Source organism: Macaca nemestrina, chromosome 18 (genome assembly GCF_043159975.1).
Source record: "Macaca nemestrina isolate mMacNem1 chromosome 18, mMacNem.hap1, whole genome shotgun sequence".
In the NCBI taxonomy this organism is placed as follows: Eukaryota; Metazoa; Chordata; class Mammalia; order Primates; family Cercopithecidae; genus Macaca; species Macaca nemestrina.
Window position 1 is genome coordinate 18,682,686 of NC_092142.1, and position 26,931 is coordinate 18,709,616.

General features: G+C 45.6%; 1 protein-coding gene across 3 annotated transcripts in view; it reads left to right on the forward strand.

Moving 5' to 3' along the window:
- LOC105484969 (transmembrane channel like 5) overlaps window positions 1-26,931 on the forward strand; it is a 61,207-nt gene that overhangs the window by 11,014 nt on the left and 23,262 nt on the right. For 2 of the 3 annotated variants that reach the window (XM_071084198.1, XM_071084196.1), the window contains exons 4-9: window positions 9,976-10,075; window positions 13,874-13,961; window positions 14,366-14,614; window positions 18,583-18,734; window positions 22,432-22,576; window positions 25,551-25,706. In XM_071084198.1, coding sequence (XP_070940299.1) covers window positions 9,976-10,075; window positions 13,874-13,961; window positions 14,366-14,614; window positions 18,583-18,734; window positions 22,432-22,576; window positions 25,551-25,706 — 890 coding nt within the window. Of the gene's footprint in view, window positions 1-6,169; window positions 6,740-9,975; window positions 10,076-13,873; window positions 13,962-14,365; window positions 14,615-18,582; window positions 18,735-22,431; window positions 22,577-25,550; window positions 25,707-26,931 lie in introns of those variants that run through there. The other variant, XM_071084197.1, reaches the window with a different exon arrangement.

Genomic DNA, 26,931 nt, shown 5'->3' on the forward strand with positions numbered 1-26,931 from the left:
AGCAATCAGACTGGTGAAAGATAGAAGGCGCTGCAATCAGTTAGGAAGCTCTCTAAGGATCACTGTGTGTGGTAATGAAGGTTGAATCAGAGGCAGAGACTGAAAAATAAAAAGAAAGCAACAAGCCAGGCACGGAGGTTATCCCTGTGATCCCAACACTTTGGGAGACTGAGGCAGGAGGATTGCTTGAGCCTGGGAGGTTGAGGCTGCAGTGAGCTGTGATCACGCCATTGCAGTCTAGCCTAGGTGACAGAGTGAGACCCTGTCTCAAAAACAACCAAACAAAAACAAAAAAGGAAGCAACAGAGGAGAGAGACAAGGGAATGCTGGAGCCACAAGGCAAATCTATGAACAACAAGGAATAGATTAATGAGGTCCTCTATATAATGATGCATGTGGAGAGAAGTCACTTAGAACTCTTACCTTTCAGCCCCATCGCCTGTAAGATAACCGTTAGCCTCATCCTTCAAGAGATGTATGCCTTTTCAGGGAGGGATAGATATTGCTACTTGGAAGGGAAAACCGTTGGGATATAAATGATCACACTCTCTATTTGGTCTCCACTGGGGCAGAGAATGGCTTTAATTATCAGGGAGAAGAAATACCTTTAAACGGCCGGGCGTGGTGGCTCACGCCTGTAATCCCAGCACTTTGGGAGGCCGAGGTGGGTGGATCACGAGGTCAGGCGGTCGAGACCATCCTGGCTAACACAGTGAAACCCCGTCTCTACTAAAAATACAAAAAATTAGCCGAGCATGGTGGCGGGCACCTGTAGTCCCAGCTACTCAAGAGGCTGAGGCAGGAGAATCACTTGAACCCTGGAGGCGGAAGTTGCAGTGAGCTCAGATCGCACCACTGCACTCCAGCTTGGGCGACTGAGCGAGACTCCGTTTCAAAAAAAAAAAAAAGAAATACCTTTAAACTTCCTGACTACTCTGTCCAGCCAGCATGAGGTTTGGAGACTGTATAGAAAAAAACACACTCAAAGTGTTTTTTCTGTTCTCTCATTCAACAACCATCAACATAGAAGGCTTCTGTGAACAAATAGGTGGGGGTTTCTCCCCACACACCAAGAAAGCAAACCCCACACACCAAGAGAGTGATCAGTTTTACAGCAGACATTGCTGGGTGTCCTCCAATTCAATTCTGACACTATCTACCTGGAGATACCTCATCTCCACCTCCCGGGTTCAAGTGATTCTTGTGCCTCAGCCTCCTGAATAGCTGGCATTACAGGCGTGCGCCACCACGCCCAGCTCGTTTTTGTATTTTTAGTAGAGACGGGGTTTCAGCATTTTGGCTAGGCTGGTCTCAAACTCCTGACCTCAACTGATCCGCCCACCTCAGCTTCCCAAAGTGCTGGGATTACAAGTGTGAGCCACGGCGCCCGGCCCCAGAACTTCTGACCAACCAGCTTCAAGTTGGGGATCCCACGACCTCCTCCTTGGGTTTGGTTAATTTGCTGGAGCAGCTCACAGCACTCTGGGAAACTTATGTTTACTGGCTTATTACAAAGAATATTACAAGGGACATGGATGAAGAGATGCCCAGGGTGAGGTATAGGGGAAGGGGCACAGAGCTTCCCTGCCCTCCCTGGGTGAGCCACCCTCCAGGAACCTCCCCGTGTTCAGCTATCGGAAAGCTCCCTGAACCCAGTCCTCTTGGGTCTTTTATGGGGAGGCTTCATTACATAGACATGATTGACAACCATGTAGAAATGTGATTGGATGGCCGGGCATGGTGGCTCACAACTGCAATCCCAACTCTTTGGATGGCCGAGGCGGGCAGATCACCTAAGGTCAGGAGTTCCAGACCAACCTGACCAATATGATGAAACCCTGTCTATACTAAAAATACAAAAATTAGCCGGGCATGGTGGCACGCACCTGTAGTCCCAGCTACTTGGGAGGCTGAGGCAGGGGAATCACTTGAACTCAGGAGGCAGAGATCGTAGTGAGCCAAGATCTTGCCACGGCACTCCATCCTGGGTGACAGATCAAGACTCTTTCTCAAAAAGGTCAAAAGGTGTATGATCTCGTACTAATAGACGGGTTGGGGAATCCCAGCAAGGCCTGTCTGTTCAGATGCTTCTTGGGTTCTCTGTGCCATATTCCTTCCTCCAGCCTTTGGGGCAGGACCCCTTCTGAAATGAGGGAGAATTCATTTATGGCCAACTCCAAGATAGAAAGGTGAGGGAAGACTGGAGTCCTACCTTGAGGAGAAAAAAGAGCAAGTGAAAAGAGGCAGGAGGTCAGAGAGAGAAATTCTGTTTTCTGAGGCTTAAATTTCGAACATTATAACAAGGGCTATGGGAGTTACGAGCCAGGAACCATGGGTGGGAAAAAAAGAAAATATATACATATATATATCATAATATCACAGGAACCCTGGTAGAAGAGGAGTCCCCAAAAGGCAGAGAGTAGTAAAGAAATAGAGGACCAAAAGATGAACCTGGCTGTCTTCATCATTTTGCTTTGAGTCGAATCTGACTCACAAACCACATACAATTAAATCATAGCCCAGGCTGGGCGCAGTGGCTCACACCTGTAATCCCAGGACTTTTGGAGGCTGAAGCAGATGGATCAGAGGTTTAAGACCAGCCTGAGCAACATGGTGAAACCCCATGTCTATGAAAAGTAGAAAATTTGGCCAAGTATGGTAGCTCATGCCTGTAATCCCAGCACTTTGGGAGGCCTAGGCGAGTGGATCACTTGCGTTCAGGAGTTTGAGACCAGCCTGGCCAACGTGGTGAAACTCTGTCTCTGCTAAAAATAGAAAAGTTAGCTGGGCATGGTGGTGCATGCCTGTAATCCCAGCTACTCAGGAGGCTCAGTCTGGAGAATCACTTGAACCTGGGAGGCGGAGGTTGCCGTGAGCTGAGATTACGCCACTGCACTCCAGTCTGGGCAACGGAATGAGACTCTGTCTCAAAATAAAAAAAAGAAAAGAAAAGAAAAATTAGCCAGGCCTGGTGGCATGTACCTGCACTGCCAGCTACTCTGGAGGCTGGCGTGGGAAGATCCCTTGGGCCCAGGAGGCAGACACTACAGTAACCCAAGATCACCCTACTGCACTCCAGCCTGGGGCACAGAGTGAGACCTTGCCTAAAAAAAAAGAAAGAAAAACAAAAGATAGCCTGATAAAGTGTAGCTTTGATGAATTAATTATGCTGTGTCCCTAGGAAGTGCCTGCTGCATAGTGTCCATGCTTAAATATTCATTCATTTATGAATGAAGTTTTTGAGATGGAATCTCACTATGTTGCACTGTTCTCAAACTCCTGGGCTCAAGCAATCCTCCCGCCTCAGCCTCCCAAGTAGCTGGGAATACAGGTGTGAGCCACCACCTCAGTTGGCAAAAATGGATGAATGATACGCCAGCATGTTTTTTGTTGTTGTTTTTGAGACGGAGTTTCACTTTGTCCCCCAGGCTGGAGTGTAGTGGAGTGACCTCGGCTCACTGCAACCTCTACCTCCTGAGTTCAAGTGATTCTCCAGCCTCAGCCTCCCGAGCAGTTGGGATTACAGGCACCTGCCACCACGCCCGGCTAATTTTTGTATTTTCAGTAGACAGAGTTTCACCATGTTGGCCAGGCTGGTCTTGAACTGCTGGCCTCAAGTGATCTGCCCACCACGGCCTCCCAAAGTGCTGTGATTAGAGGCATAAACCACTGCACCTGGCAAGAATGAATGACTGATACACCAGCTTCTTGTTACAGGAAGGGGCCAGAGTGAAATGATTAAGAGTTCTGCTTTGGGTTCAGACCTATCTGGATTTGACCCCAGCTCTACTGCTTGCTGGTTTTGTGACACACAAATTATTTCATGGAGCATCAGTTTTCTTAGCTATAAAATGGAGTTGATTTTAATACCTACTTCATAGCGTAAATGTTGTGCTCTATTTAAAGTACTTGGCCTGCAGTAATGGCAGGTATCATTACTGTTAATTATCACTGTTGGGAGGAGTACATGGGTTCTAGTTCAATTTTGACATTTAATGAAAGTGTGATGAGGAGGAGCAGTGTCCGTTCAGCACTCTGTACCTCAATTTCTCCAATTGTTAAGTAAACAACTAGGCCTAGGTGATTTGAAATTAGGTCTATTGGATAGGAATCATGTTTATGTGCCTGGCACTGAAACAGAAAGGTGGCTTAGCAATAAAGGGATTTGTTTTTCTCATGTACCGAGAAGTGTGGGCTAGGTGCGATGGGTCACACCTGTAATCCTAGCACTTTGGGAAGCAAAGGTGGGAGAATTGCTTGAAACCAGGGGTTCGAGACCAGCCTGGACAACAAAGCAAGACCCTGTGGCTTAAAAAAAAAAAAAAATAGCTGGGCGTGGTGTTGCCCCTGTGGTTCCAGCTACTCAGGAGGCTGAAACAGGAGATTTGCTTGAGCCCAAGAAGTCAAGGCTGCAGTGAGTTATGATCACACCACTGCACTCCAGCCTGGGTGACAGAGCAAGACCTCATCTCTAAAAAAAAAAGTTTAAAAATGTGTACTGTTGTTTTACAAGTGGTGGCTCATGCCTGTAATCTCAGCACTTTGGGAGGCTGAGACAGGCAAATCACTTGAGGTCAGGAGTTCAACACCAGCCTGGCCAACATGGTGAAACCTTGTCTCTACAAAAAATACAAAAATTTACCAGGTGCGGTGGCGGGCACCTGTAACCCCAGCTACTCGGGAGGCTGAGGCAGGAGAATTGCTTGAACCCAGGAGGCAAAGGCTGCAGTGAGCCAAGATCATGCCACTGCACTCCAGCCTGGGCGACAGAGCGAGACTCCATCTGTGAATAAATAAATACATAAAAATTTTTAGAAAGTAAAAAAACAAGAAGCATGGAGGGAGGAAGTGCAAAGTTTGTACAGCCGCTCCACCCATGATGCCCTCAAGGACTGAAGCCCCTTCTGCTACCTTTTTCTCTACCATCCTTAGCAGGTGAACGTTCATTCTCAGAAATGTCTAGAGGAAGACTGGTGAAGGGCAAATTGTGAACCCAGGCAAACTGTCCCCTTTGAAAGCACATTCCTGGAAGCCACAAGTCTCATTGGCTAAAACTGGGTCACAGGCCCACCCTTAGCCGCAAAGAACACTGGGAGACTTTGAGCACTATGTCTGCAGAGGAAATGGAGCTTTTTTGCTGGTATGAGAAAAAAGGATACTAGAGACTGAAAGCCAGACAAATAGCAGAGTCCACTACCTAAGGCATCAGGAGATAATACTTTTATCACTGTAAAACCATGTGAATTTCTACAGGCATATAAAATTACAAATATAAAATGTAAGTTCAGCCGGGTGCGGTGGCTCACGCCTGTAATCCCAGCACTTTAGGAGGCCGAGGCGGGCGGATCATGAGGTCAAGAGATCGAGACCATCCTGGCTAACACGGTGAAATCCCGTCTCTACTAAAACTACAAAAAATTAGCCGGGCCTGGTGGCAGGTTCCTGTAGTCCCAGCTACCCGGGAGGCTGAGGCAGGAGAATGGCGTGAACCCGGAAGGTGGAGGTTGCAGTGAGCTGAAATCGTGCCACTGCACTCCAGCCTGGGTGACAGAGTGAGACTCCATCTCAAAAAAAATATATATATATATATACACACACACACACACAAATACACACACACACAAATACACACACATATATAAATACTTATGTATAAAATACTTGTATATATATAAACTTGTATGTATATATACTTAAATATACGTATATAAGTATATATAAGTATTTTATATATTTTATATATGTAAGTATATATACATATAAGTTTATATATACATATGTAAGTATTTTATATATAAGTATATATATAAGTGTGTATATACACAGTATATATACTTAGTTTACTTATATATACATATATGTATATATAAGTGTATATATACATATATTTACATATAAGTGTATATATACATATATCTATATATAAGTGTATATATACATATATAAATACTTATATATAAATACATATATATTCACACACATATATACACACACACACATATATATGTTTGTGTGTGTATATATATAAGTTCTAGGCCAGAGGCACTAAAGTAAAAAGAAAATCTTGCCCTTTGACTATGAGTCATTTAGAAAAATATCTTCCTTCTGTTTCTAGAACCCCATTGTCTTAAATGAAAGATTCTGTTTTCAATTTCTTGCCTAGCTACCAAGACAGAATTCTCTGCAGGAAAACAGTCCTCCTCCTGAGAAAAACTCCTCTGGGGTTAGATGCAGGGAGTTATGTTGTGATTTGTGTAGGGCTGGCTTTGGTGAGCTCATCCTGGCATTTAAAAAAAAATGTGAATGGTGTATCCCTTTGTGATCATCATTACTTTTTCCCTGCGAGTCCCAGTCTATGCCAGCGTGACCGCTGTATGAAGTCTCAGGAAGCCCGCCCCAGAGGGGAAGAAGGCTTGCAGGAGGCAGGAGATGCTATCCGATGACCACGTGAATGAAATCATCATAGAGGTTGAGAATGTTTCCTCTGGGGTCCAAAGCCACCCATCCTCAAATCAGATTTTTCAGGAAAAGGTGCTGCTAGACTCAAGCATCAGCATGGTTTCATCCATATCTGACATCGATGTGGTGGACTCTCAGACAGTCAGCAAAAGGAATGACCAAAAGGGCAACCAGGTGCTGCAGTTTTCAACATCTTTGAATGAATCGATGTCCCAGACTCTTCATAGCCTAGAATGCATGGGCATAGACACTCCTGGTTCTTCACATGAAACTGTTCAAGGTAGTGAAATGCTGGGGAAGAGGAGTAGGGGAGTAGGAAAAAAGACGTCCTCATTTTCCACAGCATATTTTACTTTATAGATATCAAGTGGGGCCAGGCATGGTGGCTCACACCTATAATCCTACTGCTTTGGGAGGCCAAGGTAAGACGACTGCTTGAGCCCAGGTGTTCGAGACTAGCCTGGGCAACAAAGGGAGACTTCATTGCTGCAAAAAAATTTAAAAAACAATACCCAGGCAGGACGGTGCACACCTGTGGTCCCCGTTACTCAGGAGGCTGAGGTGGGAGGATCTCTTGAGCCCAGGAGTTGGAGGCTGCAGCGAGCTCTGATGGCACCACTGCAACCCAACCTGGGTAACAGAGTAAGATCCTGTCTCTAAAAGAAGGATATTGGGTAATATGGAAGGGCGGAAGGTTTTGTGGTTGAACTAAGGAAGCCAAGGACAAAGGAAGGGATCACTTTAAGACATCCCTACCAAGAGCTTATTTTTATCAAGCTTATTTCATATGCCTTGCGCTCTGCAGAGCACCTGCTTTTTTTATCCGTCAAATTGAGTTTTATGTACTCCCTGCACTCCACACCTTTGAGGCAGGCCTTTCCATGTACTTGATGAGAAAACTATAGCTCAGATAAATTTAGTGACCTGGAAGATCTGGGGCCCAAATACAGGTCTATCTGATTCCCAAGACTGCATTCTTTTTTTTTTTTTTTTTGAGACAAAGTCTTGCTGTCGCCCAGGCTGGAGTGTAGAGGCATGATCTCGGCTCACTGCAACCTCTGCTTCCCAGGGTTAATGCTGAGTAGCTGGGATTACAGGTGCATGCCACCACACCTAATTTTTGTATTTTTAATAGAAATGGGGTTTTACCATGTTAGCCAAGCTTGTCTCGAACTTCTGGCCTCAGGCGATCTGCCCACCTTGGCTTCCCAAAGTGCTGGGATGGATTACAGGCGTGAGCCACCATGTCCAGCCTCAAGCCTGCATCCTTAACCACCACGCTGTCTCATTTTGGGCTGATTCCTCCTCACCCTGGCTTCAGGCAACAGATAGGACGCCTCTTGTTGGCAAGACCATCAGGAAACCAGATCTTAGCTGACACCTTCCAGCCTCTCTGCTCCTGAGGCCAACAGAGAGGCTGTTTCTTTTAATTTAATTTAATTTAATTTAATTTAATTTAATTTAATTCAATTTAATGTATTTATTTGAGATGGAATTTCACTCTTGTTGCCCAGGCTGAAGTGCGATGGTATGATTTCAGCTCACTGCAGCTTCTGCCTCCTGGGTTCAAGCAGTTCTCCTGCCTCAGCCTCCTAAGTAGCTGGGATTACAGGCACCTGCCACACGCCTGGCTAATTTTTTTTTTTGTATTTTTAGTAGAGACAGGGTTTCACCATGTTAGCCAGGCTGGTCTTGAACTCCTGACCTCAGGTGATCCGCCTGCCTCAGCCTCCCAAAGTGCTGGGATTACAGGCATGAGCCACCGTGCCCGGCCCAGAGATGCTGTTTCTGTTTCACCCCCATGGTATTCCAGGCATAAAGTCTAGCAGTTCTCGATAATTTCAGGGAGAAGAAAAACATCCCTTTACTTACACAAATCATTTAGTGGGTTTAGCGCCTTTACCGAAGAAGATTGGGGCATCACCTCTCACACTGCTGGCTCCCTGGATCTCTGTATATTTCCCTCTTCCGTCTTTCTTCCTCTCAGTCTACTCACCCTTCCTGCCCAGGAGAGGCACAAATTCCTCATCTTCAGCAGAGAGAGTTGGTGGTCCTCTTTTGGGGATTCCCCTTACACCTCAACTATGTCATTACAATGAGGACGGTATTTGCCAGGGGGCAGTTCTAGCCCTGCGCTGTGAGCAAGGAGCCAGCTTGCTCCCTCCGTCCCTCAGCCACCCTCAGCCCCATGTTACTGCCCCGCCTGCTGGCTTCTTTGTTACAGGATGGCAACAGCACGTCTCACATCACACGCAGACACAACAATAATCAGAGGAAGAGACAGCTGTCTTTTTCTTGGTTTTTGCTTTTTTTTTTTTTTTTTTTTTGAGAAGGAAGAAATCTTCTCCGAGAAATTTCTCAGCACGCCACCTCTCAGAGGATATTGGCGAATGCTGTGTCATGTGCCTGTGCTTAAATCAGTCACCTGCAAAGGGACAGGACAGTGAGGATTGGTTCACTCAGACTAAGACTTGCTCTTTGGGCCTGGAAATAGGCTCCACCTCAAGGAAGCTCAGGGCCATGTGAGGGAGGCAGGTAGATTCCTAAACACAATTGGGATTCCATTAACAAGGAGGAAATGAATTTGGGGTAGACAACCAATAGCGTCTGCCAGATTGACTGCAAATGTGAATATGAGTTAGCAGGAGAAAAGGAGGGCGTACTTCTAGGGAGGCGGGAGAGCATTCAGCAATAGTCAGGGAATGTGAGAAGTCTCTTGAGCCTGGGGTCAGGGGCAAAAGGAGGTTATGTGGGATATTAAAACAAGAGAGCCAGGCGTAGTGACTCACACCTGTAATCCTAGCAGTTTGGGAGGCTGAGGTGGGAGAATCTCTTGAGGTCAGAAGTTTGAGACCAGCTTGGGCAACATAGCAAGACCCCATCTCTACAAATAACAATAATTTTAAAAAATTATCTCGTTGTTGTGGTGTGTGCCTGTAGTCCCAGCTACTCTGGAGGTTGAGGTGGGAGGATTGCTTGAGCCCAGGAGTTCAAGACCAGCCTGGGCAATGTAGTGAGACCTCGGCTTTACAAAAAAATAAAAAAATTAGCCAGACATGGTGGTGCATGGTGGTAATCACAACACTTTGGGAGGCTGAGGTGGGAGGATTGCTTAAGCCCAGGAGATCAATGTTGCAGTGAGCTGTGATTGTGCCAGTGCACTCTAGCCTGGGTGACACAGTAAGACCCTGTCTCGAAAAAAAAAAAACAAAATAGTGAGAGAGAAGAGGTAGGCTGACCAAATCTGCAGGACCTCGTTGACTTTGCTAAATGTTTTTTGTTGCAGGAAAGAGAAAAACACTGAATTGGAAGAGAGTGCAGCCATTATTCATTTGCTCTGGCTTTGAGCTTTAACACATATATGTGTCTTTTTGTTGTTTTCCTCTGTGATCTTTGAGATCCCCAAGTCCATATACTTCTTTCCTTGTGTTACATGCTCTGACTTCAGGACCACATTTTAGTGTTATGATTGCGTTAAAGAATAAAGAAATTAAACTCCATTAATTTCTTTCATAGGACAGAAGTTAATTGCATCTCTTATACCCATGACATCCAGAGACAGAATTAAAGCCATCAGGAACCAGCCAAGGACCATGGAAGAGAAAAGGAACCTTAGGTATGGCCAAAGGCTTTTCTTCTGTCCCAGATTTCATGTGAACCTCAATCTTCTACTTTTGCCCCATCTCAAAAAGATAAGAAATAAATAAGCACAATAGAAGAGACAGATCTTCCTGACAGAAAAATTTCACATGCCCTCTGTAGGCACTCCTTTCTCCAGGGGCTACAGCTTAATTCCTGCTCCTGGGCTGGAGTGTGGACTCTGCTTGGTGAGCTGCTTCCAAAGAGTAGGACGTGGGAGGAAGAGAGGGGTGGAACTTTCCAGTGGAGAGTCTGCCTAATACTGCCTTGGCCAAGACTTAAGCTTAACATCCCCAAAGATAAGTCATGTGATGGGGGAAACACATCTCCTCTGTGCTACTCTCTCCTAAAACCCACAACCCCAGTCTAAATAGCAAAAAACATTAGGCAAATCCCAACTGAGGGACAGTCTACAAAACACTCAGCCTGTATCCCTTGAAACTGTCGAAGTCATCAAAAACAAGGAAAGTCTGAGAAACTGTCATGGAGTAGAAAGTTCTAAAGAGACATGACAGGCCAGGTGTGGTGGCTCACGCCTGTAATCCCAGCACTTTGGGAGGCCAAGGTGGTGGGATTAGTGGAGCTCAGGAGTTCGAGACCAGCCCAGGCATCATAGTGAGACTCCATCTTTACAAAAAATGAAAATTAAAAAAGACATGACAAGTAAATGCAATGTGGTATCCTGGACGAGATCCTGGAATAGAAAATGGACATCGGTGGAAAAACTGGTAAAATCTGAATAGTCTAGAGTTTAGGTAATAGTAACGTACCAATACTGGTATGTTAGTTTTGAGAAACCTACCATGGAAATGTAAAATGTTAACAGGGGAAACTAGTGAGTGGTATATGGAAATTTTCTCTACTGTCTTTGCAAGTTTACTGTAAATCTCAAACTACGCTAAATAAAAACTTTACTTAAAAAATAAAGACCAGCTGAGCACGGTGGCTCACGCCTGTAATCCCAGCACTTTGGGAGGCTGAGATGGGCAGATCACAAGGTCAGGAGTTTGAGACCAGCGTGACCAACATGGTGAAACCCCATCTCTACTAAAAATACAAAACTTAGCTGGGTGTGGTGGTACGCGCCTGTAATCCCAGCCACTGGGGAGGCTGAGACAGGAGAATCGCTTGAACCTGGGAGGCAGAGGTTTCAGTGAGCCAAGATCATACCACTGCCCTCCAGCCTGGGTGTCAGAGCAAGACTCGTATTGGGGAAAAAGAAAAAAAAAAAAGAAAGATCTGGGGGGTTTTATAAGCTCAGTAATTCAAACTCCGACGGTAAGGGCTGTTTTAGCCTTCAGAGTTTACATTAATTGTTGCTTAATCTTTTTTTTTTTTTTTTTTTTTCAATTTGAGATAGTTGGCAGAAAGTAGTAGAGTGGATGCAACAACAATTACTAGTAAGTGACTCAAGGATGCCAGATTTTCTGAGGTTTCAAAGATAAATTTCAAAGCCTGGCAGGCTGGAATAGATTTGTGAACAAGTAAATTACAAATGGCAGAAAGCAAATCAAGTCAAATCAAAATAGAAAGAGATTGCAATGGGAGGACCAGAAAGGTCTGCCCTCCCTAACTTTGCTGGGGAAAAACGGACAGAAGGGGCATTTGAGCTGGGCTTTTAAAGACAATTGACAATGACATTGGGTTGGGCCTTCGAGGTGGACCAAAGAAAGCCAGGAAAGAACCAGAACAAAGCAGATGTGGTGAGTTCATGGAAGGGTAAGGAGACCAATTGTGACTGTGTCTTTCTGAAAACACTTCCATTTCAAACTCTGCATGGCTCCCGCTGTCACTCAATAGGGGCTCCAAAGACCTTATAGCAGGATTTCTCAATCTCGGTAGAAGTAACATCTTAGGGCTGGATCTTTCTCTGTTGTGGGGGTTGTTTTGTTCATTGTAGGGTGTGTAGCAGCATCTCTGATCTCTACGTACTTGATGCCAATAGCACCCCCTCTCCACTCCTTAGTTTCACAACCAAAAAAGTTTCCAGACATTGCCAATCGTTGGGGGGTAAAATCCCCGTAGGTTGAGAACCTGTATCTCACAGTTCCACACAGCAGGGGAGGCCTCACAAGCGTGACAGAGAATGAAGGAAGAGCTAAGGCACATCTTACATGGCTATGGGCAAGACAGCATGTGCAGGGGACCTGCCCTTTATAAAACCATCAGATTGGCTGGGCGCAGTGGCTCATGCCTGTAATCCCAGCACTTTGGGAGGTCAAGGTGGGCAGATCACCTGAGGTCGGAGTTCAAGACCAGCCTGGCCAACATGGTGAAACCCCATCTCTACTAAAAATACAAAAATTAGCTGGGTGTGGTGGCAGGCACCTGTAATCCCAGCTACTCGGGGGGGCTGAGGCAGGAGAATCGCTTGAACCTGGGAGGCAGAGGTTGCAGTGAGCTGAAATTGTATCACTGCACTCCAGCACGGGCAACAGAACAAGACTCCATCTCAAAAACAAACAAACAAAAAGATACAAAAAGCATCAGATCTCATGAGACTTATTCACTATCATGAGAATGGCATGGGAAAAACCCACCCCCATGATTCAATTACTTCCTACCGGGTCCCTCCCATAACACATAGGGATTATTACAATTCAAGGTGAGATTTGGGTGGGGACACAGAGCCAAGCCACATCAGAACCACTGACATATAGGGATACTTGCTCCATGCATGTTATTCATATCCTCCTCCCTTCCCTTTGTTGATTCCATTCCAGCCACCCTGGCCCCCTTGCTGTGCTGCCTGCCTTGGTGCTTTGTGCTGGCTGTTCCCTATGCACAGGACATTTTTATATGAATCTCTCCTCTCCTTCAAATATGGCAATGCTCAGATTTTACCCTATTTCAAATTGTAATACTGTCCCCGCCCCATTACTTCCCATCTCTTTACCCCACTCTGTTTTTTCTTTTTCTATAGTACAAATCACCTTCTAATATACTACATAGTTTCCCTACTTTATTATTGTATTTGTTGCTTACTGTCTTTCGCTTACAACTAGGATGTCAGCTCTGTAAACCAGGGAGATTGTTGTCTCAACACCTGGGGTAATGTCCAACACATCATAGGAGTTCAATAACTTTTTTTTTTTTTTAAAGAAATGAGGTCTTGGCCAGGCGCAGTAGCTCACGCCTGTAATGCCAGCACTTTGGGAGGCCAAGGCAGGTGGGTCACTTGAGGCCAGAAGTTCGAGACCAGCCTGGCAAACATGGTGAAATCCTGTCTCTACTAAAAATACAAAAGTTAGCGGGGTGTGGTGATGCATGCCTATAATCCCACTACTCGGGAGGCTGAGGCAGAGAATCACTTGAACCTGGGAGGCAGAGGCTGCAGTGAGCTGCGATCAGGCCACTGCACTCCAGCCTGGGTGACAGAGTGAGACTCCGTCTCAAAAAAAAAAAAAAAAAAAAAGAATAAATTAAGAAATGAGGTCTCATTCAGTTGCCCAGGCTGGACTGTAGTGGTGTGATCATAGCTCACTGCAGTCTCAAACTTTGGGACCCAAGTAATCCTCCCACCACAGCCTCTGGAGTAGCTGGGACTATACAGGCAGGCACCACCACCACATCCAGCTATTTTTTGTTAATTTTTTTCTTAATAGAGACAAGGTCCCATTCTTTTGCTTAGGCTGGTCTTGAACTCCTGGCCTCAGTGATCCTCTTGCCTCAGCCTTCCGAAGTGTTGGGATTACAGGCATGAGCCACCATGTAACTATTTTTTGAATGAGTTACAACATTTGTATCTCTCATATTCTCTTGCTGTTCCCTACAGGAAAATAGTTGACAAAGAAAAAAGCAAACAGACCCATCGTATCCTTCAGCTCAATTGCTGTGTTCAGTGTCTGAACTCCATTTCACGGGTAAGTCAGTAAAACAGGCACAGCAAGATGGTGAAAACAGGGAGGGAGGAGAGTGAGGATGAAGGGGACTCGGGGGAAGACGAACCAAAAATCAGAGCAATTTCATTGCCCAGAGCCATTGGTTAGCACAGGTGTGGGAAAACGAGGTAGGTGTGGGGAAGAACTAAGAGGTTGCTGAGTTCATTGGCCAACTTGGCCATTGGGAGTGGCGCCTTCAACAGCAAACCTGGGAAGGTCATAATACCTCCACCTTAGAGGTGACATAATGTTTGTAAACATGCCTAGCACGGTGCCTGCACTTAACAATACTCCAGACATGGTGGCCTTTTTTGTTATTATGGTACCTGCTCAGTCAATATTTGTTGAGTCAACAGCAAGCCACCTGCTTTGAATCCTGACTCCAGGCTTATCGGAGATCCAAGAACAGCCTGTCGGAAATTCTCAATTCCATCAGCCTGTGGCAGAAGACGCTGAAGATCATTGGAGGCAAGTTTGGAACCAGCGTCCTCTCCTATTTCAACTTTCTGAGATGGCTTTTGAAGTTCAACATTTTCTCATTCATCGTGAACTTCAGTTTCATCATAATCCCTCAGTTTACCGTAGCTGAAAAGAACACGCTCCAGTTCACTGGGCTGGAGCTTTTCACTGGGGTGGTAAGTTCTCCGTTTCCCCTACCCCAAGTGCACCAATTGCCTTGGAAACCCAGGGACATGGCTTGCCGGTCACGCACTCACACATCTCATTTTGTCTGGGGGTCAACTGATGGGGAAAGTGGATGTTTAAATGTTTTCCTGGCTGAGTGTGGTGACTCATGCCTGTAATCCCAGCAAGTTGGGAGGTCAAAGCAGGTGAATCACTTGAGCTCAGGAGTTGGAGACCAGCCTGGGCAACACGGCAAAACCCTGTCTCTACAAAAATACAAAAATTAGCAGGGCATGGTGGCGCACACCTGTAATTCTGGCTACTCGGGAGGCTAAGGTGAGAGGATTGCTTGAGCCCAGGAGGCGAAGATTGCAGTGAAGCAAGATTCCCCCACTGCACTCCAGCCTGGGCAACAGAGCGAGGCCTTGTCTCAATCATCAATCATTTAATCAATAAAGTGTTTTCCTGCGAAGTAATATACACACATCATAGTGGAATTTCTGTCTCCAGAGGCAACCATCTTGACCAGTTTGTTTTTATCCATACACTTTTTTGGCAAACATATGGACACTTCTGTGCATGTACAGAGGCATCCTTTTCTTTTTTTTTTTTTTTTTTTTTTTTGAGACGGAGTCTCGCTCTGTCACCCAGGCTGGAGTGCAGTGGCCAGATCTCAGCTCACTGCAAGCTCCGCCTCCTGGGTTTAGCCATTCTCCTGCCTCAGCCTCCCGAGTAGCTGGGACTACAGGCGCCCGCCACTTCGCCCAGCTAGTTTTTTGTATTTTTTAGTAGAGACGGGGTTTCACCGTGTTAGCCAGGATGGTCTCGATCTCCTGACCTCGTGATCCGCCCGTCTCGGCCTCCCAAAGTGCTGGGATTACAGGCTTGAGCCACTGCGCCCGGCCGAGGCATCCTTTTCTTTTCTTACAAAAGATGATTTATTCATTGCATATTATCTACAACTTGCTTTTTTTTTACTTAGCAATATGTGGTGGACATCTTCTTGTGTTGGTGTTTATAGATCTATGTTTTCTTTCTTTTTATTTTTATTTCTACAAAATACAATGTTCCTTTTGAAAAATTCCTACTATAGAAGAAAAGTAGGAGAAAGTTCTTTTTATATTTTTCCTTTGTCCAACTCTCCATTTTGAGATATATCTTTGTAGACTGTTTTTTTCTCCCTGTACAAACATTGATAGATACATACTTGATAAAAATGAGTAAATAAAAGATGACAGATGCATAAATTATTATGCCTTTAAAAATAAAAAGAGGATAGGATTGTACTTTATTTCTTTCTTCTTTCTTTCTTTCTTTCTTTCTCTCTTAATTTCTCTCTCTTCCTTCCTCCCTCCCTCCCTCTCTCTTTCTTTTTCTTTTTTCCTTCCTTCCTTAATGCTTCCTTCCTTCTTTCCCCCCTTTCTTTCTTTCTTTTCTTTCTCTTTCTTTCTTTCTTTCTTTCTTTCTTTCTTTCTTTCTTTCTTTCTTTCTTTCTTTCTTTCTTTCTTTCTTTCTTTCTTTCTTTTTTTCCTTTCTTTTTTTCTTTCTTCTTTCTTTCTTTTCTTTCTTCCTTCCTTTCTTTCTTTTGTCTCACTCTGTCACCCAGGCTACAGTGCACTTGTACAGTCACAGCTCACTGCAACCTTGACCTCCCAGACTCAAGCAATCCTCCTGCCTCTGTCTCCCCAGTAGCTGGGACTACAGGCCCACATCACCATGCCTGGATAATTAAAAAAAAATTCTTTAGAGACGGGGTTTCACTACGTAGCCCAGGCTAGTCTCAAACTCCTGGCCTCAAGCAATCCTCCAGCCTCAGCCTCCCAAAGTGCTGGGATTACAGGCATGAGCCACCATGCTCGGCCCAGTATATATATTGTGTATATTTGAATATAGGGAACATTTTATTATGAAAAATTTCAAACATACAAAAATATACAGAGTAGTATAATAAACACCCATATACCCACTGTGTAGGTCTTAAATTGCCATATTTGTTTTCTTTCATTATTTTTGAAAGCATTTTAAAGTAAACTACAGATGTCAAGATATTTTTACCCTGAAATTTTTCAACACTCATCTCTGAAAAATAAGCACACCTCTCTGCAGTCGCAATACCATGATCACACCTACGAAAATTAAAAATTAGTATCATCTAAAATCCAGACCATATTCAAATTGTCCCAATTTTCCCCAAAATGTCTTTTTTTTTTTTTTTTTTTTTTTTGAGACTGGGTCTCCCTCTGTCACACAGGCCGGAGTTCAGTAGTGCGATTTCAGTTCATTGTAACCTTCTACTCCTAGGCTCAAATGATCCTCCCACCTCAGCTTCCCTAGTAGCTGGGACTACAGGCACATGCCACCACCATGTCTAGCTAATTTTTGTATTTATTTGTAGAGACAGGGTTTTGCCATGTTGCCCAGTCTGGTCTCAAACTACTGGGCTCAAGCGATCTGACTGCCTTGGCCCCCCAAAGTGCTGGAATTTGCTGGGATTACAGGTGTGAGCCACTGCGCCCAGCCCAAAGTGTTATGTATGTATGTATGTATGTATGTATGTATGTGTGTGTGTGTGTGTATGTTTGTATGTATGTATGTATTTGAGACAGAATCTTGCTCTATCACTCAGGCTGGAGCGCAGTGGCACGATCTCGGCTCACTGCAACTTCCGCCTCCCAGGTTAAAGCAATTCTCATGCCTCAGCCTCCAGAGTAGATGGGATTACAGGCACGTGCCACCACACCTGGCTAATTTTTTGTATTTTTAGTAGAAATGGGGTTTCACCATATTGGCCAGGCTGGTCTTGAACTCCTGGCCTCAAGTGATCCACCTGCCTCGGCCTCCCAAAGTGTTGGGATTACAGGTGTGAGCCACCGTACCTGGACCCCAAAATGTCTTTCATAACTTGCTTATTCAGACTAGGATTCAGTCAACAATCAGATTTTACATTCTGTGCTTTTTTTCCCCCCTTAAATCTCTATTAATCTAAAATAATCATCTGGGCGTGGTGGGAGGCCGAGGCTGGTGGATCACTCAAGGTCAGAAGTTGGAGACCAGCCTGGCCGACATGCAAAACCCCATCTCTACTTAAAATACAAAAATTAGCCGGATGTGGTGGCGGGTGCCTGTAGTACCCACTACTAGGGAAGCTGAGGCAGGGAGAATTGCTTGAACCTGGGAGGTGGAGGATGCAGTGAGCTAAGGTCTTGCCATTGCACTCCAGCCTGGGCGACTGAGACTCTATCTCAAAAAAATAAATAAATAAAAAATCATCTCCCCAGGCCAGCCCCTTTTTTCTTGACATTGGCTTATTGCAGAAATTGGACCTGCCGCTATGTAGATTCCAACATCCTACCTTCTGGTATTGTCTGATTATTTCCTAGTGGTTTCTAGAATTTGTTTATCTGGCTTCTTATTTCCTGTGCACTGAAATGTAGGCCTAAAGGCTTGATTTGTTTCCTATTAAGCATGTTTAGCCATAATACTGGTGACAGAGGCACATAATACTGGTAATACGACAGGCCTGGCTGTCGTGTTCTTGCTGGTGTTTCACTTGGTCACTGGGTCCAGGTGGCAACAGCTTGTAAAATTAAAAGGGAGATTAAGACACAGAGGGACAATCATGTGAAGACACAGGCAGGAGACAGTGGCCATCTACAAGCCAAGGAGAAAGGCCTCAGAGGGAACCACCCCTGCTGACATCTTGATCTTGGACTTCAGGCCTCCAGAACCGTGAGAAAATAAATTTCTGTTGTTTAAACCAATGGTCTAAAATTATAAAATTATGTTGGATTTCTTTTCAAGTCTAAGAGCCCAGTGACACCATGTCTCAATTCTCAGTGCCCCTTTCCTGGACAACAAAATGTCTAAACTGACTGGCCCAAGCTTCTTGTATTCAGGAGAATTCAACTCTCATGACCATAGTCGTTTACCTTTTTTTTTCAGGAGATCCACCTGACCTAGGGTTTATTGTCGCTTTCAGGGTTATTTTAGGGACACAGTGATGTACTATGGCTTTTACACCAATTCCACCATCCAGCACGGGAACAGCGGGGCATCCTACAACATGCAACTGGCCTACATCTTCACGATCGGAGCGTGCTTGACCACCTGCTTCTTCAGTTTGCTATTCAGGTATGGAAGCGTCTGCATTTCCTGATTTTGAGGGTCATGTCAGATTTCGGCAAAAATCCAAGAAACTCAAAAATTACCCACATAACAGTTTTTCTTCGGTTCTTTCTTTCTTTCTTTCTTTCTTTCTTTCTTTCTTTCTTTCTTTCTTTCTTTCTTTCTTTCTTTCTTTCTTTCTTTCTTTCTTTCTTTCTTTCCTTTCTTTCTTTCTTTCTTTCTTTCTTTCTTTCTTTCTTTCTTTCTTTCTTTCTTTCTTTCTTTCTTTCTTTCTTTCTTTCTTTCTTTCTTTCTTTCTTTCCTTTCCTTTCCTTCCTTTCCTTCCTTTCCTTCCTCTCTCTCTCTCTCTTTCTCTCTTTCTCTCTTTCTTTCTTTCTTTCTTTCAGATGGAGTCTCGCTCTGTCACCCATGCTGGAGTTCAGTGGCACAATCTTGGCTCACTGCAACCTCCGCCTCCCAGGTTTAAGTGATTCTCCTTCCTCAGCCTCCCCAGTAGCTGGGATTACAGGTGCCTGCCACCACGCCCCTGCTAATTTTTGTATTTTTAATAGAGACAGGGTTTGACCATGTTGGCATGCTGATCTCAAACTCCTGACCTCAGGTGATCCACCTGCCTCCACTTCCCATAGTGCTGGGATTACAGGTGTGAGCCACCGCACCAGCCTGCAGTTTTGACTTTCTATTGCTGTCCGATTATTCCTTGTCCTGCAATATAAAATAGGAGGTTGGACAGAGGAAGAGAGGTTTTTCTGTGCTTTTAAAGAAATTGCTCAGCTTGATAATAAGGGTGCAATTACGCAGCAATGATATGAAGAGAAGAACATGATAGATAACTCTCAGACAGGAGGTACAAATGGAAAATACACGTACGAAAGGCTGGGTGCGGTGCTCACGCCTGTAATCTTAGCACTCTGGGAGTCCGATTCAGGCTGATCATTTGAGTCCAGGAGTTCGAGACTGGCCTGGGCAACATGCCGAAACCCCATCTCTACTAAAAATACAAAAAGTTAGCCTGGCTTGGTGGCGCCCACCTGTAGTCCCAGCTACTCGGGAGGCTGAGGTGGGAGAATCACCTGAGCCCATTAGGTCGAGGCTGCAGTGAGCTGAGATCATTCCACTACACTTCAGCCTGAGCAACTGGAGATCCTGTTTCAAAAAAAAAAAAAATAGAGAGGGAGAAAACACCATGCAATCTCTGTATTAGTTTGCTAGGGCTGCCTAGCAAAGTACAACAGACCGTTGTTTTAAACAACAGAAATTTTTTTTCTCATGGTTCTGGAGGCCTGAAGTCCAAGACCAAGATGTCAGCAGGGTTGGTTCCCTCTGAGGCCTTTCTCCTTGGCTTGTAGATGGCCACTGTCTCCTGCCTGTGTCTTCACGTGATTGTCCCTCTGTGTCTTAATCTCCCTTTTTTAGAAAGAGGCCGTTTCTATTGAATGAGGACCCAATTTAATGACCCCATTTTTTAAAAATGTAATTACCATTTTAATTAATTAATTTATTTATTTTGAGATGAAGTCTTGCTCTGTTGCCCAGGCTGGAGTGCAGTGGTGTGATCTCAGCTCACTGCAACCTCTGCCTCCCCGGGTTCAAGGGATTCTCCTGCCTCAGCCTCCCTAGTAGCTGGGACTACAGGTATGTGCCACCATGCCCAACTAATTTTTGTAATTTTATTAGAAACGGGGTTTCACCATGTTGGCCAGACTGGTCTCAAACTCCTGACCTCAAGTGATCCGCCTGCCTCGCCCTCCCAAAGTGCTGGGATTACAGGCATGAACCACTGCACCTGGCCTTTAATTACCACTTTAAAGACCTACCTCCAAATACAGTCACATTCTAAGGTACTGGGGCGTTAGGACTTCAACATACGAATTTGGGAAGTACACAGTTCAACCTACAGCAACCTGACTGCCAGCATGCTAATTCAAACTAAAATGAGATTTTGTTTTGTTCTGTCAAAGTAGGAAATGACATTATTATTATTATTATTATTATTATTATTTTGAGACAGAGTCTTGCTCTGTCATCCAGGCTGGAGTGTAGTGGTGCGATCTTGGCTCATTGCAACCTCCGTCTCCCGGGTTCAAGTGATTCTCCTGTCTCAGCCTTCTGAGTAGCTGGGATCACAGGCTTGTGCCATCATGTCCAGCTAATTTTTCTATTTTTAGTAGAGACGGGGTTTTGCCATGTTGGCCAGGCTGGTCTTGAACTCCTGATCTCAAGTGATCCCCCCGCCTGGGCCTCCCAAAGTGCTGGGATTACAGGTGTGAGCCACCACATCTGGCCAGAAATGATTCTTAAGTTGCTGTTACTGAGTGGTGGCAGATTTCAGAACAGCAGCATCTGTCTGTCTTATGCAGCATTTTTGTGTGTGTGCTCAGGGCTTCCTAGGCCTGAGACATCCCGTGACAATAACAGTGCTTTCATCAACTGCTTGCTGCTGTAAGCACTGCATGGACTCTTTGGAAGGCTGAATAATCTCCCCCCATCCCCCAGAGATGTCTACAGCCTAATCCCCAGAACTGGTGAATATGTAACTTCACATAACAAAAGGTACTTTGCAGATGTGATTGAGGATTTTTAAGTGGGGAGATTATCCTGGACTATCTGGGTGGGCCCAATGGAATCACAAGGGTCTTTATAAGAGGGAGGCAGGAGGTCAGAGAGAAGCAGGGAGATGAGAAGATGCTACTCTGCTGGCTTTGAAGATGGAGGAGATGGCCACAAGCCAAGGAAAGGGGACACCCTCTAGAAGCTGGAAAAGACAAGGAAATGTATTCTCCCCTAGAGTTTTCAGAAGAAACATAGCCCTGCCAACACCTTCATTTTAGCCCTGTGAGACTCATTTTCTGATTAACTGGGCATGGTGGCATGTGCCTGTAGTTCCAGCTACTTTGGAGGCTGTGGCGGGAGGATGGCTTGAGCTCGGGAGGTGGAGGCTGCAGTAAGCTATGACTACACCACTGCACTCCAGCCTGGGCCACACCGCAAGACCTCGTCTCTAAACAAACAAACAAACATAAAAACAAGGAAAAAAAATTTTCTGACTTCTGATCTCTAGAAGGGTAAAAGAACAAATTTGTGTTGTTTTTAGCCACTAAGTTAGTGGTCATTTGCTATAGCAGCAACAGGGAACTGGGTGGATTACTTGAGGTCAGCAGTTCAAGACCAGCCTGGCCAACATGGTGAAACCCTGCCTCTACTGAAAATACAAAAATTAGCCGGGTGTGGTGATGGATGCCTGTAATCCCAGTTACTTGGGAGGCTGAGGCAGGAGAGTCGCTTGAACCTTGGAGGTGCAGGTGGCGGTGAGTAGAGATCACGCCACTGCACTCTAGCCTGGGAGACAAGAGTGAAACTCTGTCTAAAAAAAAAAAAAAAAAAAAATTCTGTAAGGTGAGTACTATTTTTATTCCCTCTCTACAGATGTGGAAACTGAGGCTCAGAATCAGAACCATTCACAAGACAATAATCCCTCAGTTGGCAACTCAGTTGCTAGAGTTGCAAGCCAGGCCTGTGTGGCCCCAAAGCCAGTGCTTGTTTAACCACTGTGTTGTGACCACACTGCTCCAGGCCAACAGCTTGGGGCTAAGTCTTCACGTTGCCTTTCACCATTCATAATAGGACTGCCCTTTGTTGAAGCTGGGCACTCCCAATGACTGCCGTAATAACCTTCAGGTGTTCCGGTTTCTGCCTTCTCTAGCATGGCCAAGTACTTCCGGGACAACTTCATTAACCCCCACATTTACTCTGGAGGGATCACTAAGCTGATCTTTTGCTGGGACTTCACTGTCACTCATGAAAAAGCTGTGAAGCTAAAACAGAAGAATCTCAGCACCGAGATAAGGGTAAGGCGAGCTCACTTTACTCATTTGCTGTCGGCTGGTCTCCTTCCCTTCTCCAATATACATGTAACTTTTCTTAAAGTAATAATGAAGTATTGTTTTATTGCCCATGAGACTGGCAAAAAAAAAAAAAAAAATTAAAATATTCATAGTGCCTAGAGCTGGGTAAAGTGTAGAGAAATGGACGTTTTCCCATGACACGTTGGCTTTGTAATTCATACAATCTTATCGGAGGCCAGTTTAGCAATTTATATCACTGTTAAATGTACTTTGCCCAGACTAGAGTGCAATGGCTCGATCATAGTTCACTGTAAGCCTCAAACTCCTGGGTTCAAGTGATCCTCCCTTCTCAGCCCCTCGAGTAGCTGGGATTACAGGCATGAGCCATCATGCCTGGCTAATTTTTTAACTTTTATTTTTTGTAAAGACAAGGTCTTCTTATGTTCTCCAGGTACCGAACTCCTGGGCTCAGGTGATCCTCCTATCCTGGCTTCCCAAAGTGCTGGGATTACAGGTGTGAGTCACTGCACCTGGCTAATATACCTGTTTCTTGACCCCACAGTTCCAGGTTTAAACTTTACTCTAGGCCAGGCGCTTTTCTCTAGGTGGCTCACGCCTGTAATCCCAGCCCTTTGGGAGGCCAAAGCAAGTGGATTGCTTTAGCTCAGGAGTTCAAGACTAACTTGGGCAACACAGCGAGAATTTGTCTCTATAAATTAAAAAAAAAAAAAAAAAAATTTACTCTCAGGCAGTGGTTTTTTTGTTGTTGTTTGGTTTTTGTGTGTGTGTGTGTGTTTTTTTTTGAGACGGAGTCTTGCTCTGTTGCCTAGGTTGGAGTGCAGTGGTGCGATCTCAGCTCACTGCAAGGTCTGCCTCCCGGATTCACACCATTCTCCTGCCTCAGCCTCCCAAGTAGCTGGGACTACAGGAGCCCACCACCACGCCTGGCTAATTTTTTTTTTTTTGCATTTTTAATAGAGAAGGGGTTTCGCCGTGTTAGCCAGGATGGTCTTGATCTCCTGACCTCTTGATCCACCTGCCTCGGCCTCCCAAAGTGCTGGGATTACAGGCATGAGCCACCATGCCCAGCTGTTTTTCTTTCTTTCTTTCTTTCTTTTCTTTTTTATCGGAATCTCATTCTGCTGCCCAGGCTGGAGTGCAGTGGCATGATCTTGGCTCACTGCAACCTCTGCCTCCCGGTTTCAGGCGATTCTCCTACATCAGCCTCCCAAGTAGCTGGGATTACAGGCATCTGCCACCACACCTGGCTAATTTTTGGATTTTTTAAAGTAGAGATGAGGTTGCACTATATTGGCCAGGCTGGCCTCAAACTCCTAGCCTCAAGTGATCCACCCGCCTTGGCCTCCCAAAGTACTGGGATTGCAGGCGTGAGCCAGCCAGGGCAATGATTTTCAACCCAGAGAAATCTTGCCCCTCAGGGGGACATTTGACAACATCTAGAGACTTTTTTGATTGTTACAATTGGGAAGAGGGTGCTCTTGATATTTAGTGGGTAGAGGCGAGTGATACTGCTAAACATCCTACAACGTGTAGAACAGCTACCGCAACAGAGAATTATGCAGCCCACCTTGTCAGTAGTGCAGAGGTTGAGAAACCCTGGTCTATAGACACAGACTTATTAAAAAGAAAAAGAAGCTGGGCATGGTGGCTCACACCTCTAATCCCAGCACTTTGGGAGGACGAGGCAGGCAGATCACGAGGTCAGGAGTTCAAGACCAGCTTGGCCAACATGATGAAAACCCATCTCTACTAAAGAAAAAGGACAAAAAGTTAGCTGGGCGTGGTGGCGGGCACCTGTAATCCCAACTACTCAGGAGGCTGAGGCTGGAGAATCACTTAAACCTGGGAGGCGGAGGTTGCAGTGAGCCAAGATCGTGCCACTGCACTCCAGCCTGGGCAACAAGAGTGAAACTCCGTCTCCAAAAAAAAAAAAAAAAAAGAGCAAGCTGATTTTATAAATAAAGGGGCTTTAAATTTTTTTTATGGTTTTCGAGACAAGGTCTTGCTCTATCACCCAAGCTGGAGTACAGTGGTGCAATCATAACTCACTGTCGTGTCAACCTCCTGGGCTGCAGTTAGCCTCCCACCTCAGCCTCCTGAGTAGCTGGGACTACGGGTGCATACCACCGTGCCCAACTAATTTTTATAATTTTTTTAAGGGAGAGAGTCTCACTATGTTGCCCAGGCTGGTCTTAAACTCCTGGACTCAAGTGATCCTCCCACCTTGGCCTCCCGACATGCTGGGAATTCAGGTGTGAGCCACCAAACCCAGCCAGATAAAGGGGCTTCAACAAGAGGGCTACAGATGTGAGCTTCTTTCACAGTGTAGATACCCAACCTTATTCTTCAAGAAAGAATTTTGTGACCTCAGTGTGCTTTTCTCAAGAACATGGTCCCTATCTATTAATCCCAACTGTTTCTGTAAGATGGAAGCAGTGTTTGGAGATTCTTGGCCCATTTCAGAGTCCTCCGTGGGTCTCCCATAATCCCTGTTCATCATAAATGTTCCCCCTCTGTCTCACCTGTGGATTTGGGCTGGATTTATGTCTTTGGATGTGGAAAGCATTCCCTGGGGATCTTTGCTAGCAGTGGAGAGGGATCTCTAGATAAACTTGACTTTCATTTATTTTTATTTATTTATTTGTTTGAGACAGAGTCTCACTCTGTCACCCAGGCTGGAGTGCAGTGGTGCCATCTCTGCTCACTACAACCTCCACCTCCCGGGTTCAAGTGATTCTCCTGCCTCAGCCTCCCGAGTAGCTGGGATTACAGGCATGCACCACCACGCCTGGCTAATTTTTGTATTTTTAGTAGAGGCAGGGTTTCACCATGTTGGCCAGGCTGGTCTCAAACTCCTGATCTCAAGTGATCCACCCGCCTTGGCCTCCCAAAGTAGTGGGATTACAGGTATGAGCCACCATGCCCAGCCATAAACTTGACTTTCTTATGTTTCTAGGAGAACCTGTCAGAGCTCCGTCAGGAGAATGCCAAGTTGACGTTCAATCAGCAGCTGACCCGCTTCTCTACCTACGTGATGGCCTGGGTTGTCTCTACAGGGGTGACCATAGCCTGCTGTGCAGCCGTTTATTACCTGGCTGAGTACAACTTAGAGGTAACCAACACCAGGGTCCAGGGCAGAGAGAACCAGGTGTAGGGATGAGGTGCTGGAGGGGAATGGTGGTGTGCAGCCCACGGTTCAACCCAGGATCTATAGCCCGCAGCATCAGCACCAGCAGAGAACTTGTTAAAAATGCAGGGGTGAGGCACAGTGGCTTGCACCTGTAATCCCAACACTCTGGGAGGCTGAGGGGGGAGGATTACCTGAACCCAGGAGTTTGAGACCAGCCTGGGCAACATGGAGACTCCATCTCTATAAAAATTTTAAAAATTAGCCCAGCATGGTGGCATGCACCTGTAGTCCTGGCTACGGTGGTGGTCATTCATTGGTGACTACAATTTCACATGAACGGTAGCTCAGCTGTGTCGTTTCATAGCCCTGGGGCCAGACCTTGCCTTGTTTAATCTCAGTTAATTCTTGCAACCTCTCTATGGGTTATGTGATCGTTTCTCCATTGTACAGATGGAGAAGAGGGGCTCAGAGAAGCTAAGGATCTGGCCCTAGACCTTGCAGCTTCCGTGTAGGGAGGGAGCCATACTGGAACCCAGGTTACCCTGGCTCCAAAGATACCACCAAAAATGCAAGTGGTGCTTTTGAACCATCCAGAGGTAGACGGAGGTAGGATGAGGCCATGCAGGGAGGATGTGGGAATATGACATATCAGGTAACTCCAAGGGTCACCGAGGATGCCTGGCAGAGGTGCAGCCCCGGCTCCACTCCCAGCCAAATGCTGGAGTGCTGCCTCCTCCTGGAGGCCCAGTGCCTCTCCCAGCTTCACACAAAAGTGCAGCACGGGGCTGGGCACAGTGGCTCACGCCTGTAATCCCAGCACTTTGGGAGGCCGAGGCGGGTGGATCACCTGAGGTCGGGAGTTCGAGACCAGCCTGGCCAACATGGGGAAACCCCATCTCTACTGAAAATACAAAAATTAGCTGGGTGTGGTGGTGCATGCCTGTAATCCCAGCTAGTCTGGAGACTGAGGCAGGAGAATTGCTTGAACTGAGGAGGTGGAAGTATCAGTGAGCCGAGATCGCGCCACTGCACTCCAGCCTGGGCAACAGAGTGAGACTCCATCTCAAAACAATTAAAATGAATAAATAGCTGAATAGTTAACCCCAGAGGAGCTACTTCTCAGGTTTTCTATCATGGGAGACTTTTGGGTGAGGCAGAAAGGGGTACAGTGTACAAGTCAGCCCTCTATTCTCTCCCCGATCCCCTG